This window comes from Scheffersomyces amazonensis, assembly GCF_036850825.1.
Source record: "Scheffersomyces amazonensis strain UFMG-HMD-26.3 chromosome Unknown RJT21scaffold_6, whole genome shotgun sequence".
Lineage (NCBI taxonomy): Eukaryota > Fungi > Ascomycota > Pichiomycetes > Serinales > Debaryomycetaceae > Scheffersomyces > Scheffersomyces amazonensis.
In genome coordinates this window covers 630,513-649,825 of record NW_027042746.1, presented here as the reverse complement: position 1 = coordinate 649,825, position 19,313 = coordinate 630,513, and the positions used below count along the sequence as shown (strand labels likewise).

The 19,313-nt window shown below is 29.9% G+C and overlaps 8 protein-coding genes across 8 annotated transcripts; 6 read left to right on the top strand and 2 right to left on the bottom strand. All coding sequences in view use genetic code 12, as the record gives it.

Annotated features, from left to right (window-relative positions):
* Positions 1-1,809: 1,809 nt before the first annotated feature.
* On the top strand, positions 1,810-3,183 carry RJT21DRAFT_122370 (uncharacterized protein). Its single transcript, XM_064882373.1, has one exon. It carries the CDS (start codon positions 1,838-1,840, stop codon positions 3,086-3,088), a length of 1,251 nt encoding a protein of 416 aa, XP_064736821.1. The 5' UTR covers positions 1,810-1,837; the 3' UTR covers positions 3,089-3,183.
* Positions 3,184-3,365: 182 nt separating this feature from the next.
* On the top strand, positions 3,366-4,895 carry RJT21DRAFT_122369 (uncharacterized protein). Its single transcript, XM_064882372.1, has one exon. The coding sequence runs from the start codon at positions 3,490-3,492 to the stop codon at positions 4,726-4,728; it is 1,239 nt and encodes a 412-aa protein (XP_064736820.1). The 5' UTR covers positions 3,366-3,489; the 3' UTR covers positions 4,729-4,895.
* A 24-nt stretch (positions 4,896-4,919) lies between these two features.
* Positions 4,920-5,327, bottom strand: RIM1 (Rim1p; the record flags this gene model as incomplete). The annotated part of the gene is made up of 1 exon (XM_064880367.1): positions 4,920-5,327. The coding sequence occupies one exon, from the start codon at positions 5,325-5,327 to the stop codon at positions 4,920-4,922; it is 408 nt and encodes a 135-aa protein (XP_064736819.1).
* A 1,365-nt stretch (positions 5,328-6,692) lies between these two features.
* AUT7 (ubiquitin-like protein) lies at positions 6,693-7,178 on the top strand (the record flags this gene model as incomplete). The annotated part of the gene is made up of 2 exons (XM_064883057.1): positions 6,693-6,726; positions 6,796-7,178. 2 exons carry the CDS (start codon positions 6,693-6,695, stop codon positions 7,176-7,178), a joined length of 417 nt encoding a protein of 138 aa, XP_064736818.1.
* A 1,109-nt stretch (positions 7,179-8,287) lies between these two features.
* On the top strand, positions 8,288-9,497 carry PGA26 (Pga26p). The gene has a single exon (XM_064882371.1). It carries the CDS (start codon positions 8,640-8,642, stop codon positions 9,141-9,143), a length of 504 nt encoding a protein of 167 aa, XP_064736817.1. The 5' UTR covers positions 8,288-8,639; the 3' UTR covers positions 9,144-9,497.
* A 416-nt stretch (positions 9,498-9,913) lies between these two features.
* On the top strand, positions 9,914-15,400 carry RJT21DRAFT_131417 (uncharacterized protein; the record flags this gene model as incomplete). Its single annotated transcript, XM_064883056.1, has 3 exons — positions 9,914-10,475; positions 10,698-14,662; positions 14,705-15,400. 3 exons carry the CDS (start codon positions 9,914-9,916, stop codon positions 15,398-15,400), a joined length of 5,223 nt encoding a protein of 1,740 aa, XP_064736816.1.
* On the top strand, positions 15,236-16,852 carry RJT21DRAFT_122360 (uncharacterized protein). The gene has a single exon (XM_064882370.1). It carries the CDS (start codon positions 15,567-15,569, stop codon positions 16,794-16,796), a length of 1,230 nt encoding a protein of 409 aa, XP_064736815.1. The 5' UTR covers positions 15,236-15,566; the 3' UTR covers positions 16,797-16,852.
* RJT21DRAFT_122359 (60S ribosomal protein uL30) lies at positions 16,789-18,790 on the bottom strand. Its single transcript, XM_064882369.1, has 3 exons — positions 18,756-18,790; positions 17,953-18,043; positions 16,789-17,704 (listed from the first exon to the last, which is right to left on the bottom strand). Exons 1-3 carry the CDS (start codon positions 18,761-18,763, stop codon positions 17,078-17,080), a joined length of 726 nt encoding a protein of 241 aa, XP_064736814.1. The 5' UTR covers positions 18,764-18,790; the 3' UTR covers positions 16,789-17,077.
* Between the last annotated feature and the right edge of the window lie 523 nt (positions 18,791-19,313).

Sequence of the window (19,313 nt, the reverse complement as noted above, 5' to 3'; positions counted from 1 at the left end):
CGAAATTAGTGAGCAAAAAAAATGCTCTATGTGATTAACTCCTGTTAAAGAAACAAAAGGTTAATATAATGAACTTCAAAGCAGAAGAATTGGCCAATGAATATATAGATGGACTAGGAAATAGGTTCGACTTGGAACCTGACCTGATGTCTGTAGAGTATGAGACATCACCTTTAGAGAATTGTTTTAGTTACAGTGATTTTAAAAGAATAAACGGATTTCCTGATATGGAAGTTGATCAACTCTCTGTAGATGAGCAAGATATTGAAATAGAAATTGATACAATTTCTGAGAACCTGCGTAATAATAATGAAAGAGGACCCTACAAGTATTACTCTGAGAAAGTAAGAGAGAGATTTTGGCACATGGTGATTGAAGAAGGGTGCTCAGCATATAAAGCTGCGAAAATCAACGATATTAGTTTGCAAACAGCTTATACGTGGAAAAGAAATTGGAATAAGCAAGTAGTTAAGAATTTGAATGGTATCTATGAAACTCCAAAGAAACGTGGACGTAAGCCCTTACTTTCAGATGAGCATAAAGAACACTTGAAGAAGCTAATAGAAGATGATGCGGCTGTAACGTTAGACTTCATGTTACAGAGCCTCAAGAGTTCCTTCGGCAACGTAAAGGCTAGTATCTCTGCAATATACAAATTTATTACCAAAGTATGTAAATTCAGTCTTAAGCGTATTTCGAAGTGGTCTCAGAGGAGAAGTCTGGAAGAGCTTAAGAAAGAAAGACAAGAATGGGCCGAAGAGTATAAAGACAAGCTTGACTTTAATAACAATTGTGTGTTTATTGACGAAGCGGGCTTTAACATTAGTATGCGGAGAGAATATGGATGGTCTCCTGTTGGAGAGAAGGCTGTGATCACAGTCCCTGTAACTAATGGATTGAATGTTTCTTTTCTTGGTGCAATTTCTTCTAAGGGTTGTATCGATTTGAAGGTGAGATCTCCTCCAAGATTTGCAGCCAACAAGAAAAGAAAAGTGGAATCCAATAAACCTCAAAGTACTTCCAGAGGTACCACTGCAAATCATTTCTATTCATTTATCAAATCTGTGATTAAAGAAATAGAGACAAATTCCGAGCTCCAAAAATTAAAATACTTGATTCTTGACAATGCTGCAATACATAAACGTCGTGATATTCAGTTATTAGTTGCTCTGAGTGGATTGGAGCTTGTGTTTTTACCACCATATTCGCCGGCACTAAATGCAATTGAAGAATTCTGGTCAGTTTGTAAATCTAAGGTTAAGAGATCGAATCTAAGTAAAAAGGAGCAATTGACACCTAAAGTGATGGAAGCTACAAGTAAGATAACTACTGAAAGTTATGAAGGATTCTGTAGACATGCTAGTAAACATATCGAATTGTGCTTGAAAAACCAGTTGTTCTAAGAAATATTCGTAAAAATATAAGCTAACGAGTACAATAAAGTTGTATGTCAGGGACCATTGTCATGCTTTTCCTAGGTTGATATCTTCTTTGTTATCTAAATATCATGAAGCTGCATTTCGAACGTATGATGTGCACCAATTTTCAAAATTGATTTCAGTGGTGGCTCGGGGCATGTTATTTTTATCACACGAAAACATGAAATAATATATTTGGATTGTGGTAAAGCATTTACAAATAATTGTGGTATGAATAAATTATCTTAAATGGTTTGAATAGTATTTTTATGGTACGAATAAATTCGACCTCGGAAGTACGAAAAAATAAAATGAGCGGTTTGAAATATATTTGCCCGGTTGGTCTGAAGAAAAAAGTCGGAAGTATGAAAAAAAAGTAAAAACACTGTATTGAAGGGTACTGTACTAACAATTGCAAGATGAAAGTATCTACTCTCTGTGTGGCATTACAAGTGTCCTTAGTATTATCGTTTCCTACTTTTTTCTTTCCTAATTGGAAACAATTCCAAGTTCCATTATTATCCGGAGCCCAAGATGAGGAACGATTAATTAAATTAAGTCCTACTGAATATTCTATTATTAAAGAATCTGATAAAACTAGATTAAGAAGATCTAATATTAATTTTATTGATGTAACTGGTCAAATTTCTGTTCAAGAAGCTATTGAAAAAGGTTATCTTGAAGAACCATCTTCAAAGACTTTATTACAAGATTTACTTTTAGTTGGTTCAAAACAATTGAGTACAATTAAAGAACCTCCAGTTTATAATTATCCAACTACTGTTAAATATGAAAGTGAAATAAAAAAATTATACAATGCTATTGATATTGATTTAGTATATCTGAATTTAGCTAATTTTACTTCATTCTTTACAAGATACTATAAATCAAAGAGTGGAGCTGAAAGTAGTCAATGGTTATTTACACAAATTTCTGAAGTAATTGAACCTGTTTCTGAAAAGGTTACTGTCAAGAAATTTCATCATGTTGGATGGGACCAATTTTCCATAATTGTTACTATTCCTGGTGAAATTAGCGAAAAAGTTGTGGTTGGAGCTCATCAAGATTCTATTAATCTTTTATTCCCTAGTTTATTACCTGCTCCAGGTGCCGATGATGATGGTTCAGGAACTGTTACCATTCTTGAATCATTAAGAATCTTGATAAATGCTTACGAAAAAGGTTTATTCAAACCATATAATACTTTAGAATTCCATTGGTATTCAGCAGAAGAAGGTGGATTATTAGGTTCTATTGATATATTCTCAACTTATTCAAGATCTGGAGAAGTTGTTGTTGGAATGTTACAACAAGATATGACTGGCTATACTGCTACAACTATTGCAGAAGGTATTGAACCACATTTCGGTTTAATTACTGATTACACTTCTAAGTATTTAAATGATTTTATTAAATTAATCATTAATAATTATAATTCAATTCCATATCATGAATCATCTTGTGGATATGCATGTTCGGATCATTCCTCAGCTTTAGAAAATGGATATCCTTCAGCCTTTTTAATTGAAGCAGAAATGAAATATACTAGTAAATATATTCATTCTGTTTCCGATACAATTGATAGAATTGATTGGGACCATGTTAAGGAACATATTAAATTAACTATTGCCTTTGCCTATGAATTAGCTTCTGCAAAGAAGTTACATTAAAGTTTTTCTTTTTTTTTTTATTTGACTTAAAGAATGTTCTATAAAAAGTATTCGCCGCCTCTGTTTCTAATCAATATATGATTTTTTCATTTAAACTTTATCCAATCGCTTCTCTAATCGCTTCTCTAATCCTTATCTTGAATTAAAGAATATTTGCACCTTTCCCACTTAGGTTGGGAATGCCCCACATTCGCACATGCGCAAATCGTAGTATTCCGCACATATGCGCAAATATATAGAGCCGTTCAGCTATTGACACACCTGAAATACGGTTAATGATACAGTATACGGGGGGTCAACCTTGATAATAGTCGAGGGATGGTATAAATAGAATAAATATTTTAATTGAACAATATACACAATTAAGCGATTTGATAATTCTTTGTAGTCAATTAGAGATAATGAAGGTGCCTGTTATATTTGTGGCTTTACAAGTAAGTTTAGTATTATCATTACCAAATTTCTTCTTCCCCAGTCAATGGAGTCAAACAATACTCTTGGCTGATGAAGAAAGGTTAATTAAAACAAGTCCAACATCATATTCCATCATCAATGAATCAGAGAAACAATCTTTAAGGGCTTCTAATATCAAATTCGTTGATGTAACGAATCAAATTTCTGTTCAATCTGCCATTGAAGAAGGTTTACTTACTAGGTCTAATCCTAAAACATATTTACAAGATTTGTTATGGGTAAATTCTAAAGTGAATATTGAATCTAATGATGTTGCTGTTTATAAGTATCCAACTTCTTTAAAGAATGATATTATCGTTAGAAAGTTATACGATCAAATTAATTTAGATTTAGTATATGAAAATTTATCTAAATTTACATCTTTCCGGTCAAGATACTATAAGTCTAAATATGGAGCTGAAAGTAGTAGCTGGTTATTTGACAAGTTATCTGAAGTTATAGAACCAGTTTCAAAGACTGTTACCATTAATAAATTCAAGCATGCTTATTGGGATCAATTCTCGATAATTGTAGTTTTCCCTGGTAAAGTTTCTGATAAGGTAGTAGTTGGAGCACATCAAGATTCAATTAATTTGCTTTCGCCATCTTGGTTACCAGCACCAGGTGCTGATGATGATGGATCTGGAACTGTTACTATTCTTGAATCGTTAAGGCTCTTGATCAGTGCATATGAACTGGGAGATTTCCAGCCTTATAATACTTTGGAATTCCATTGGTATTCGGCAGAAGAAGGTGGATTATTAGGTTCTATTGATATATTTTCAAATTATTCTAAATCTGGAGAAGTTGTTGTTGGAATGTTACAACAAGATATGACTGGTTACACAGCTTCAACTAAAAGTCATAATGTTGAACCCCATTTTGGTTTAATAACTTCCAATACTTCGGCTCCTCTAAATGAATTTCTTAAAATTGTTATCGATACTTACGCATCAATTCCCTATCATGAAACGATATGTGGATATGGATGTTCAGATCATACTTCTGCTTTAGAAAATGGATATCCTGCTACATTTGTAATTGAATCTGAAACTTTATATACCAATGGATTTATTCATACTATTTTTGATACTATTGAAAAGATTGATTTTGAGCACCTTAAAGAGCATATTAAATTGACCATTGCTTATGCTTATGAATTATCATTGGCTGAAAATTTATACTGATATTACAAAAGAAGTAGGTTAAGTTAGTTTATATTTATTTATTAATATATATATATATACATACAAAAGAAGAAGTTAAGGAATTGATAAGAATCGAATAATATAGCGAATTTTAAAGTAGAAAATAGTCAATAAGTTTTTTTAATTAACTAATTTAACCTGAATAAGAATAAAAGTCAAAGAATAGAGACTTATTCTTCAGATTCTTCAACAGCTTCAGACTCAGACTCAGGTCTTCTACCAAAAGAAAGAAGTTCAAAATGTGTTTGTCTGAAATTGGTGGAATGATGGGTTACATTTTCTTCATCAACCCAAGTTGATTGTCTAATATCAGCATCAACAATTAATCTAGAACCTGATTTAAGAAATTTTTCAAGGGAAGCAACTTGTGCTTCATTAAAAACAGTAATATTGTACCAGTCAGTCAATTGTTGACCATCTCTAGTACTTTTATTAACAGCAAGTGAATATTGCATGAATTTATTACCGTCTTTAGTTTCCCTTAAGTTAACATGACCAACTGATCCTAAAAATTGAGCCCTAGCAAAGGCTGATCTAGCAGGACTCGAGGAGAATGAACGAATTGTGTGTCTTAACATTGTATGATGGTTGATTATTACTGTAACAATTGATGGCAAATGAAAAACCAGTATTGTAATGTATAACTTTATTTGTCGTTCGGTTTTGTTTTTTCTCAACTCAGTTTTTTCTGGTAAGGGGCGTGTTTTAGCTCAGTTCAGACGCGTATAATTTAAGCAGTACTTTGTACAATATGTCTAACGTACGTATGTATGTAATTTTTGCACAAAGAATTTCTAACAATTTCTAACAATGAATAAAGAGAATTTATGCTACGAGAATGTTGCATACGTGTATGACTTTATTTAAAATGTCAGAGGTTGTGCTTTAGCGGAGACGCATACGGAGTTATTTGTAGTTTCAGTAATGTTCCACATTCATTGAAAAATATGGCTGGGTAAGTTTTGCTATTATGGCAATACCATTTTTGAAAAAACACCAATAATTATATTACAGATGTCACAGATGAAGAACTCACTCGTATCTTTGAGACCCTGGTAGCGTCCACTCTTGTCTTTACTTTACTTACTTTACTTTACTTTACCTTTGACTTTACCTTTGACTTTACCTTTCTTAACTCCATGTGCCCATACACGACCAAACTATCATTGTAATTATACTAACAAAAATGTTTATAATTAAAGCTATTACTCGAATTATATATACAGTACTGTTGTTACCTTGCCATAGTTAAGGTATTTCTACTTCTAATACTACCAATAATGTAAAGTATACTATCCTTTACTCTACTATTCTAAAATAATTAATTGTGTGGCTTACATAAGCACTCTTACTGGTCATTTTGGTCACTCACACACAGCAAGTATTTTAGTTAGAGATAAGATAAAAACTCCTTTATTACATACAGTCCCATACTTTGTAGGTTTTGTTTTGGTTTGTCTTCCGGGGGGAAATAAGTAATACTGTTCTCTTTCTTAATTTGCCTTCGAATTGTTAATACCAACCAAACAATTATCAATAACTAATAGTAAGTATTAATCATAATGATGTATAAATTGTCTATCGAAGTCACTGGCACTATTAGCTTCATAGTTAAGCCAATAATCATAATGGTTATTCTTGCCACCACTACTGCCACCCCCTGTACTTACTTCAATGGTTTGATTATCCAATCCTAGACGAAGTACAAAAAACACGTATCAAATAATACAGAATGTTTATAAGTGATTCATTTCCAATATCAATACTCCGATATATTTGAATAAGTATATTGTGAGTCAATCTATTTAAATCGTACCCTCATCCCCTTGAGAATCACAAAAGTGGAGCACAAACTTTTGGCTTGGTGTGTGAGTGTGACTTCAATTAGACTTAAATATATCCAATTGAATGGCACATATACTAACTTTAACCTATAGTTTATAATGAGATCCGCATTCAAAGACGAACATCCTTTTGGTAAGTATTTGTTTATTTTTTAACTAATTAATTAATTACATTGAATCAATACTAACAATTGCAATCTAGATAAAAGAAAAGCAGAAGCAGCTAGAATCACTCAAAGATTCAAAGATAGAGTACCTGTCATTTGTGAAAAGGTTGAGAATTCCGATATTCCTGAAATTGATAAACGTAAATATTTAGTTCCCCTTGATTTAAGTGTTGGTCAATTTGTTTACGTTATTAGAAAGAGAATTAAATTACCAAGTGAAAAGGCCATTTTCATCTTTGTTAATGATATCTTACCTCCTACTTCGGCTTTAATCAGTACTATTTACGAAGAGCATAAAGATGAAGATGGATTCTTATATGTTTTATATTCTGGTGAGAATACTTTTGGTGAGACTGAATTGAAACCATTGGATTTATCTTCTATAAATTTTGATGATTTAAGTGATTTAGAGTTATAATATGTTTAATTTCACAGTTAAGAAGAAGATATAAATGTACATTTAAAATGAAAAGCAGGCTCTGATCAAGTATAAAATCCTTTTACTATCTTCTTGATGAATTCTTATATCTGTGATACAATTCATATTTCCAATGCATTAACCACTTCTACTGCTAAACTATCCCTTTTCAAAATTTTATTTATTCCTTACGTTGATATAATGTTTTTATTGTCTTTAAGTTGTTTCAGAGAAGCGGCATATTTTATGCTATGCTTATACTACGCAGAAGGTTAGGTTGTTATTATTTGTTTAATTTTTATATTTTATATTGTTTATCCCAACAGTGTTTACTTTGTTTCTTACATTTTTTAGGTTTTATTCTCTATCTATATATTTATCTATTACTTATCACTTTCTTGCCGGAGTAATTGGGACTACGAGCAGAAACATAAGAGTATCAAAGAAGCTAATTAATGTAACCGACTCTAATTTATATAGATAGAATCTTCTTTGTTTAGGAAAATAAACGACCTTGTTTGATTTATAGATATTCGGTTGTTTCCGCTTAATTTGGTATTTCGCCTAGTATGGCATTCCGCGGAGTCACCGCAAATCCTGACTACGTTACTGAGACGTTTAATGCTAAGATTTTAGCAGCAAATACACTACCCCCTCCACTTCAGTCCCCTTAACATACTGTATTCCAGATCATAAAATCACGTGAATAAAGTGGAGTCAATTAGAAACATTATTTTGTCAGACTGATCCTCATATGCCAATCGCCATTCATTTGTCATTTGTCATGTCTAAAATATTATGCATAAAAAGACAAGACAAGACAAGAAATAGGAGCAACCGCACGACCTTTTTAGTCGGATATATTAAAAAATAATAGAAATACATTGTATTAAATTAATTACATTTCCCAATAAGGAAATCTACCAAAATCCAGACTCTTTTTTGTCGTGTACCATCCCAAAAGTATCTTAAATGAGTGATAAAAGAAAATTTCTTTTTTCTGAATTGGTGCTACCATAACACAAAATCGAGCAGCAAAATTTTTCACACCCAAATTCAGAACTTATTATAAAGCTTGACATTATTATATTGCATCAAAATCAAAAAAGCTTAATAATATATGTAGGTCTCATGTAAGTAATTTAACTTAGCCTCAAGGTTGAATAATGCTTATTCCCTTTTGACGCACGTTAACCGTTAAATTTTTCCGTAAATCATTTTAATAGGTTTGCCATTCGATTAAGTGAAAATTTTTATCAACTTTTTGATTAATATTTCGCCTTTGGGATCCCTAATGCATGCATTACTGCCCTTTGGTCATGTCTGTCAAATGTATATAAGCTTTTAGTTGCCCCTGGATCAATAAAATTATTGTTGTACCTCTTTTACTTCTAATTCTTTAGTCAAAACTCACCCACTTAGTCACTCCTTTAAACAAATTTACACTCGCTTTTATTTATAATGTACGCTCCTTCAACTTTATTAGTCGCTTCTACTTTAGCTGCTACTGTTTTAGCTGGTTTTTCAAATTCTACCACTACTGTCACTACTGAAGTTATTGTTACTGACTTTACTACTTACTGTCCTTACTCTACTGAATTAGTTATTACTACTTGTGATTCTGAAGAATCAGTTTGTGCTGCTACCACTGTTACTGTTACTGAAGCTACTACTTTAACTATTACTGAACCATGTTTAGTTTCTACTACTTACGTTCCAACTGGTATTGAATCTTCATCAGGTTCTGAATTATATACTACTATCTATGAAACTAGAACTTGTACTGAATGTCCACCAGCTGTTTTAACTTCTGCTGCTAGCTCCACTACTCCAGTTATTGAAGTTGTATCTTCTGCTGTCAACACTACTTCTCCAGCTGTTGCTACTTATGAAGCTGGTGCCAATAAGAATGTTGCTGGTGCTTTCGTTGGTTTAGCTGCTGTTGCTGCTGCTGCTTTATTATAAGCAATTTAGCCCTATACTACAGCTAGCTTAACCACTTTTTTTTTCAGTAAGGTTTAAATCTTTTCCTAGGATTACTATACTTTGTTTCGGTTACATACATGCATGTATGTTACAACTTATTCCTGACAATATCCCATTTAAATGACTTTTTCATTAAAGCTGTTATGAGATATAAGTCGCACCCTTTCGATTTGCATTATGCAAAGGATATTTCGTTACTTTTCGGTACTTTGTACTTTTCGTTACTATTCGTTACTTCAAATATGGATTATTATTATTATTATTATTATTAGTATTATTATGATTTTTTACACCCCCTTTCTCTTTTTGTATTATTCTACATATCTGTATACATATATAAATCAACATGAGATTTGTCCTAGACAATCCACAATCTCAATATACCCTTTCCATACTTAACAAGTCCTACCGATCTCCACTAAGAAAAAGTGCGAGTATCCCAGTAGATTTTTCACTATGGGATCCCATACTTCCCCAGCCAGTAAAATCATCAGATAGTACAACATTTCTTACTATTTCTAATAATTATTGATATTTAAATCACTATACACTTGCATATAATAGTGGTATATTAACATAAAGGATATAAACGATCGAATATCCTTAAAAAAGTCTTAGGGTATATGCCCATCCATCGTTAGCAAGTTTTTTTTCCCATAGCACATACCATACTCTTTGTCATTATTAATTATCATTGTCCTTTATAATTGTATTTATCATTGTGTTTGACATTTTCAATATCGTCCAATATGAATGAAGAACAAGAAACATCAAAGTTTCCAAAGACTTCGAGATTTTTCACCACATCAGGACTTCCTGACTTACGAATGAATCAATTCACTAGAGATAATAAACCAATCATATTTAATGGTCAAGCAACGGGAATAAATTATAATCCTTATACATTTCCTCAACTGAAAACAAAAGCCAATATTCCATTGGATTTTTATAATTTACCATCTAAAATATCTATAGTAGAATCTATTCCAAATATTGAACAAGAAAAAGATATTGAAATACCAACTTTTAATCTTAATGAAAATGATAGTATAGATCCAATAAAGTTTATTGAAACTATTGAAGAAGATTCTGGAAAGAAATATGGAGCCATTAAAGTCAAATTACTGGATACTGACAATTCTAATTTAATAAAATCTAAAATTCAAATCAATTCAGATTTATTCTGGTTTGAATCTAATAAGTTATTGAATAATCCCAATAAAAATGAATTGACTAGTAGACTACAATTTCAGAAGGAGTTAATTGATTTTCATTGTTTACATGCTCATTCAACGAAGGCTACAAGTGCTGGTGAAACACTCACCACAACTACAAATAATGCTACTTCTATCAATACTTCTACTAATACTCCTCCTCCATCAACTACTACTCAAGTAGAAACTCCACTAATTAAGGAAGAATCTAATCAAAATGTAAATACTCCATCTCCTTCAGTAAATATAGAAGTTAAAATAGAAGAAAAGGATAATGAGACAGAAATTGAAATTGAAACTCAAACAGAAACAGCAACAGCAACAGCAACACAAACAGAAACAGCAACAGAAGCTCCTCGTAAACCAGTACCGTCATTTCTTTCTAAACTTCCTATGGTTGATAAGCGTCCATTGGATTTATATAAATTATTCCGATCAGTAATAATAAGAGGTGGATTTCAAGAAGTTATAGCCAAAAAGCTATGGGCTCAAATCGGTCGTGAATTAGGTTATAGAGGTAAAATAATGACTAGTTTAAGTAGTTCTTTGAAATCTTCTTATCAAAGAATACTATATCCTTATGAATTATATCTTCGAGATAAACGAGAACATACTAAATCTGAAACTCAACCTAAGGTGGAGTCAACAACAGTAGTAGTTAATGATAATAATAAACGTCCAGCAGAGGAAGACTTATCATATTCTAATGATATCAAGAAATCCAAATCCAACTCAAGCTCAAAACCAAAATCTTGTGCTCCATTGATTATTGGATCAGCCAAAGAATTCAAACGATCAATTCGAAGTAAAACTTCTAAGGGATTTTTAATCAATGCTCCTCATTTAATAGAAGTTAAACCACTCAATACATTTGTAATTAAACCTAGTGAACAAGATATTAATCAAGGAAAGAAATCTCGTAAATTTACTGATAATATTGAAACTCCTATCTTACCACAATCTCAAATGGATCGAGCATTAAAATTTATGATTGATAATCAATCAGTATTAGAAGATAAATCAAGAATGAAATCTAGTGTTAATTCATCATTTTATACATTAAGACAATTTATGGAAAAGGATTTAAAATTTCAAGAATTTATTCTAGAACATCATGGTGAGAAATTCAATGCTTCACCTAATGGATATTATAAGAATTCAATTTCTAATGGTTATGTTCATGATGCAGAAAGAAAAGCTATTGATATTGATTCATTTGAAAAATTATATTGGAAATTCATTAATAATGAAGAGATTCATCCATTAGGTAATAATGGATTAGAATTAGAAAGTGGAGTAGATATTCCTAGTTATATTAATGGATCAGCCTTTGTTCAACTTGGAGATGATGTACCTAAATATAAGAATAGTTGTCATAATCTTAGTCTTATTAATTCTACTAATAAAGCAATAAATGCTAATATTAAGATTGGTGGACAAGGTACAACCACCGGTACAAGTACAACTACTGATACTACAACTACAAACACTTCAACTATACCTACCACTACCACTACAACTACAAATACTAGTTCTAATGCTTCGACTAGTGAAGCATCCTATTTTAATACTCCTGAATATATCTCTAGTATTGTTTCAGCCGCATTATTACCATGGAATTTACATAATTTACCAATATTACCTAATTCATTACTTGGATGTTTCTCTGATTCTGATCTTAATAATAAAGAATTAGTTAATACAAGATTAAATATAGGAATGACATTTAGTACTGATAATTGGAGATGTGAAGATCATTTTACTAATTCAATTAATTATCATTTCTTTGGAGCAGTAAAGCGATGGTATTTTATACCTGAACTGGAATTTGAAAAATTTCAATTATTAGTTAAAGAAATTAATGAACAAGAAATTTCTCGAATTAATATTAATAATATTAATTGGAATATTGAAGAATTAACTAAATATTTAGTTAATTCACCATATTTAGATTATGATAATTTAATGATATCATTAGAAAATATGATTAATCCAATACTGGATATTCGATTACCTCATATTAATGAATATTTTCAATCATTAATTGAATTAAAATCTGGTCAGTCTCAGTCTAATTCTAAATGTCTTAAATATAATCAAGAATTCTTTATAACCCCTAAATTACTTAAAGAAAGAGGAATAAAATTTACAACAACTTTACAAAGACCCGGAGAATTTATTATTAAATTACCCAAAACTTATTCAGCTTGTGTATCATTTGGATTTAGTTTAAGTGAAGAAGTTAATTTTGCAACCAAAAATTGGTTAGATTATGCATTAGAAGCTGAAACTTGGTTATCAAATCAATCAACTATATGTAATTTTCTGACATTTAAATTATTAATTAATTTAATTCAAATTTATGATTCTGGTCAAAGTATTGGATTTAATTCAGATATTTATAATAAAATTCGTCCCATTTATGATAATTTATTAGAACAAGAACTTGAATTACGATCAAAAATTCGTAAATTGAAAATTAAAGAAGTATTAATTGATGAAAAACAATTTCAAATTTTTGATAATGAAATGATATCTGATGATGATCTTCGATATACATTTCCTACTAAAGTAGTTGTAATTGATAATAAATCAAAACATACTTTAAATCTTACAATGAATTCATTTCTTGAATATTATGAAGACAATAAATTCGATCCAAAGAATTTTACATTTGAAATATATCTTTATTATTCTGATGAAAAATTGAAAAATTTCGCTAAATTATTAGGAAATTATTCAATTGATCATCAAAGTTGGATGAAAAATTATATTGAATTAATGAAAGAGAATTCTGATGTTTCATTAAAGACTTATCGAACTTTATTAAATGAAGGGGAAAGAATTCTTTCAGCTATTGAATCAACTAATTCTTTAAATCCTTTAGGAATTCAACAATCAAGTCAATCAGAAGGTTTATATATATTTAAAAAACAAATTGATAATCTTCGATATTTTATTAAATCTTCCAATGAATTTATTGAAGAATGTCAAAATTTATTATCTATAAAACATCAACAAAGAATTAGAAGTGGGAATGAATATCGTAGAACAAATGGATTAAATGATTTATTAGAATTAATTAAAAGAATTCCAAATTTAAATTTTTCTTGTACAGAAATTGATCAAATTCTTGAATTTAAAATGGAAATTGAAAATTTCGATAAAGCTTGTCGAACATTATTATCTAAAAAGAATAGACCAATTCAAGAATTTGATGATTTAATTAGTTTAGGTGAAAGTTTTGGAATTAATATCCCTTCACTTACATTTATAACTAGAATTAGAGATCGATTAAATTGGGTTAAAACTTATAGTATAATTCAAAAGGGTATAGATCCATTATCTGATAAAAAGGAAGTATTTACTATTGAAAAACTTAAACAATTCTTTGAAGAAGGTTTATCAATTTTATCAAAGGAAGATATTAATATGATTAAAGATATGGAAATTATAGTTAATAATAGTGAAGAATTTGAACAAGAATGTACCGAATTCTTAAACATTGATTATGTGGAGAATTTTAATATGGATAAATTAAAATTTATTGCTGAAAGATTTCGAACTGAAAAATTATTTATTAGTATGGAAAATTATATTGAACTTTCAAAATTACATATATATTCCAAATTAATAAGTCAATTTAATGAATTTAAAAATTCTAATATATCAATTACTTATGCTGATGGTAAACAAATGCATAATTTAATTAATGAAAGTGAATTAAAATTTAATGATAAAATATTAATATCAGAACTTTTAAAAACTGAAGAATTTATTAATGATTTATGGAAGAAACTTTCTGATATTAAAATTATAACTACTCTTAGTAAAGATGTTAATTTAGATCATCTTAATAATAGATTAACAATTAATTCAAAATTAATTGAAAAATTATATCAATTTCTTTATAAATCAGAATTTAGTCTTTCAGAAGAGGATAAATATGAAAATTCATCATCATTTGTGACTAAATTTTGTACTGATGAAGAATCAGATGATACAAGTATTAAATTTTATTGTTTATGTCGAGAATATGAATTTGGTACTATGGTTGAATGTGATAAATGTAATGAATGGTATCATATTCTGTGTGTTGGTGAACAAGTAAGTAATTCTGAAGATGATACTTATACATGTCCATTATGTAAATTAATTGATTCTAAGAATTCTACTGATTCTTTTTTAAGTAATCAAGTAACTTTAACTAAATGTTATGAAATTAAACAAGAATTTTTATCATTAAAAATTCATCCTTCAAATGAATCTAAAGTATTAGATGAAGTCATAGAAAATCTTGAACAACATAAACATTCTCTTGAAGAGAAGATATTACAAATTATTAATGATAAAGATATTTCATTGGCTAAAAGGTTAGATAAACTTATGTTTATATTAAGATGTGTCTATGGATGTGGAATTTATTTAGATGATGTATTTGCGAATATACTTGAAAAGGTTAGAGTTTATGGATGTGAATATGACAAGATTAAAACTGCTGAAAAGTTGAAAATAGAGGCAGAAAAATTGGAGGAGGAAAAGAAATTGGAGTTGAAGTTGAAGGAAGAAGAGTTAAAGATACAGACAGAGAAATCGAAGATAGAAACTGTTACTGAAGATCAACCACAAGTAGATGAGCCAGTAGTCGCACAAGAGCTCAATATAGAAGAAAAAATCATAGAGGTGGCTACCTCTACGTCTAGTAGGGAACAGGTACAAGCTGAAAGTAGAATTGATGATGAGTTTGTGAAAGAAGTAGCAGTACAAGAAGACCATCCTATAAGCAAACAACAACTGGAAGAATCTCAGATTCCTATTGAAAATGGGAATAAATCTGAATCTCAAGTTGATGTTAGCTCCACTTCCACTTCCACTTCCACTTCCATTCCCATTCCCATTCCTGAACCAGAAAATGGACACACAAACACTCAAATTTCCGAACCAGACAATGGTGTTCTCAATGGAACTCCTACTAAATTAGAAGATCCAAGCCATTCTAATAATATAGCCCAGATCATATAAACAGTACATAAAATTTGTATAGTTAATATAGCGATAGAGAGAGAAAAAAAGGACCGACCCATCGCAGCTGATAGCCGCGTAGCGTATTTTTTGTTTACATTATCAAATACCAAATGTCAACGTAAACTAAACACAGATCACAAATCACAAATCACATAGAGTACTAATGAGTAGTTCAAGTGACTCAATAGAGGAGTTACTAAGTACTGGTTGGGAATGCGTGAATCCTAAAAGTACTGGTACATCTCTCAATGACAATGAATATATCTATATAGCTCAATTAGTAAAGATCATTGAAAAACTTGAAAGTGTATTACTGATTAAACAATTATTAACAGATGATGAATTGAAATTGCTACGAAATATGATTCAAACGTCACCCCTGATGAAATTGCACCGCAATCAATTAAAGGAATTTCTTTTGAAAATGGTCCATTTTGATAGATTTGAAATATTTCTTCAAACTCGTTTTCAGATATCTCCTGGAGCTGTAAGAATCATTGTTAACAAATCAACCGATAATAATAATATTAATAATATTAATAATAGTAATAATAACATTAATATTCATGATGTAAATAGTAAGTATAAAGTTAATAATAATAACAATGTTGAAAATGAACAGAGCCGGTTCTCTTTCCAAAAACAACAATTGAATACCCCTCCACCCGAAGTAAATCATTTAAAACTTCAAGAGAAGAATACTGAAATTCAAAGATTAACTACAGAGATTAGTAGTCTACAATTAAGTTTGGAAATTAAAGATAGAAGGATACGAGAGTTAGATGATGAACTTCAGACCATAAATAAGCATGTCCATAATATAGAACAACAACTTCGTAAACGACCAGAACAAAGAAATACTAATGATTTATTGAATCGAATAAAGGATAAAGATGGTAATATAAAAAGTTTACAACAATTATGTAACCAATATCAAAAGGAAATTAAAGAATTGAAGAATCAACAGTCGGTAAATAAATTGCAAATGAATGAATTAATTAAAAATTTAAATGAAAATGATAGATTAATAAGTAATGTTCAAAATAAGTTTAAAATTGAAAATAAAATTGATTCAATTATATTAAATTTACCATTTATAAAGCAATATTATAATTTCTTTAAATATCGGAAACAACAACGTAATTGGGGGTTAGTAGTTATTAATATTATAACATTAATTTTAACTACTATAATATTATTAAATGGTTTACAATTTGTATTATATGTAACATTATGGTTCATTACTTCATTAAGTTCAAAGAATCAACAATTAGAATATGTTTATGATAATTATGGTGATCCATTATTTGGTTTACAATCCACATTCCAATGGTGGAAAGAGATAGAATGGTTAGAATATTTAATTTATACAATACAAGATTGGTATTTATAATTTATAATTTATAATTTATAATTTATGACTTATAATTTAATTCTTTTTCATTAAATAACCTGACCTATAATATACAAAAATAATTAATTAAAATAAAGAAATGAAAACATAATTATATTAAAAATAAGGATATTTATTATTATACAAGAAAATATTCTTTTTTAAATACAACCGGTTTCCAATACAAGAATGTTAGTTAGGATTAGAAAAGAATTATAAAAAACTAATTCTAATAAACAAAAGGTAATGTAAATAAAAAGAAATCAATAACGACAATTAACTTAGTTCATTTGTTTAACTAAAGCGTTAATGAATTCTTCTCTGTTACCGGTGTCACCCCCTTGGATAAAGTGTTCGAACTTTCTAGTTCTGAAACCACCGTTAGGGTTAGATAATTTGAATGGCCATAAGAAGTTGTTAACTTGCTTGAAGTTTGGACCAACAGTGTAAATTTCGTGAATCAAATCTTCAATAGATAAGATGTTGAATTTACCTAAAGCAGCTTCAATAACAGCATTGTCAGATAAAGCAATTCTTTGCTTGTTAACCTTACCGAAACCTCTCTTGTAAACTAAGTGTCTAATGGTAGCTAAAGATGGGTAACCGTAAGCAATGTATGGTTCAGCTAATTTGATTAATTCAGAAGTAGCCTTGGTTAATCTAACGAAAACACCAGCATTGATTTGAGTTAATCTTAATAATTGTAAAACCTTTCTTGGCTTAGGTGGGATCTTGTTAATACCCTTAATTCTAACAATGAAAACTAATTTTGGTTGAGCAGCAACATAGTAAGAACCAGCAGCTTTAGCATCTCTCTTAGCTTGAATAACTGATCTTTCAGCTTCAGTGTATTCCTTTTGGTAAGCAGCAGCTCTGTCAAAGATAACCTTTCTCTTTTCTTGGTTAGCCTATAAGATAATTAGTTAGTATTAAATAATCTTTACAAAATTCAAACAGTAAAGAAATTTCAATAGTAATGAATTTTATCATCCTTCATAATATATAATATTTCACTCAGACCCGAAAGATGGTTAATTGAACGACAACATTGCCGAAGCTAGTCGTATTCGATGGTTGTTTTGCATCTTCAAAATAAGCATATATTTAAAACACTTCAAAACTTTGAAAAATCTTCATGATAGTAAAAAATACATACAGCTTTTCTAGCAACCTTGGCGGCAGCACGTTCTTCGGCAGTCTTTTGATCAGCCTTGGACTTTTTAACTAAAGTTTCTGGTTTTAAAGTACTAAAAAAATAGTTAGTAAATAACTCAAAAAAATTGGTAATTAAACCATCAATATATTGCTAGCAATTTACAATAACAAGATTAATAACTTGTTCTCTCTGGTAATTTATTAAACATTAAGAACTAGATAATGTCTTATAGACCGGAAAAGCCATATAAATGAAGAATTGGAACTGAACAGCCACGCTCATTCCAACTTCACATTATCCTTCACAAGAATATTAAATAAATTTCAATGAAATTTTTCAAAATCTTGGAAACGTTCTTAATATATAATGCACAGAAGAAAACAGATATATCAGGCATCGGCGTAATTAAACGAAAGATAGATGAATATAATTCAGCTGCAAGACAATCTGACTTTCCCTTGGCAAATACAATTTAATCAGAGTCAAATAGAATCCAAGTGTTTGACAACTGACAAAACCTCATACAATGTATGAGAGATAAATACATTAAGTATTTATATAACAAAGGAAAATGCAAGTATGTTAGAAACATGCCAGCAATAACCTCTATACCTTAGCCGAAACTAAGAAAAGGATCTTGAAACTTCAAAAGGTTATCTCCATCCTTATAATATATTCAACCATCTTACATTGAACCATACATCTTCAGCCCAATCAGAAATTTAGCTGAGATGACAATTGCTAGTAAAGATGATGTTTAATACTCATTATGAATGATCATAATGATATTATATGGTACATACGTAGCCATTTTGATTAACTATAGATTATAACTAAAGAAAAAGAAAAGGAACTATCATAAGCTTAGCTGAAAAATTCACATTTATTTGAACTCGTTATAAAATTTTCGTCAAGCGAGATGTACATTTCTCCAAAGTACACTACCAAATTCTTGACTACTTATTAAAGAGTCACGCGCATTCACCAGATGTTAGGGTAAGAGCCCTAATAATCTTTTATATAACTTTAAATATTATGCTTTTGGTACATAGTATATTCGACGATAGTATATACATAAAACGATAGTATATACAACGGTCAGTCAGAATATAGTATAATAGAGGAATGATCGAGACTCATGTGTAGAATTTTCATCTCCTAATTGGGTAAAAGCCTCGGAAGACCTTAATGTGCAGCAAAATATTGGAGAAAGTAGGGTGGAGTATTATAGTTAAAGTCTATTCGACTCAAAGTCAAATAAAAGAAGCAACTTTAAAAGTGAATCGTATATTCTTTTACTACAAAGAGTAAAGCCAAATGTTTGATAAGAGTATTATTGCATTGGCATTAAGATCTGTAAT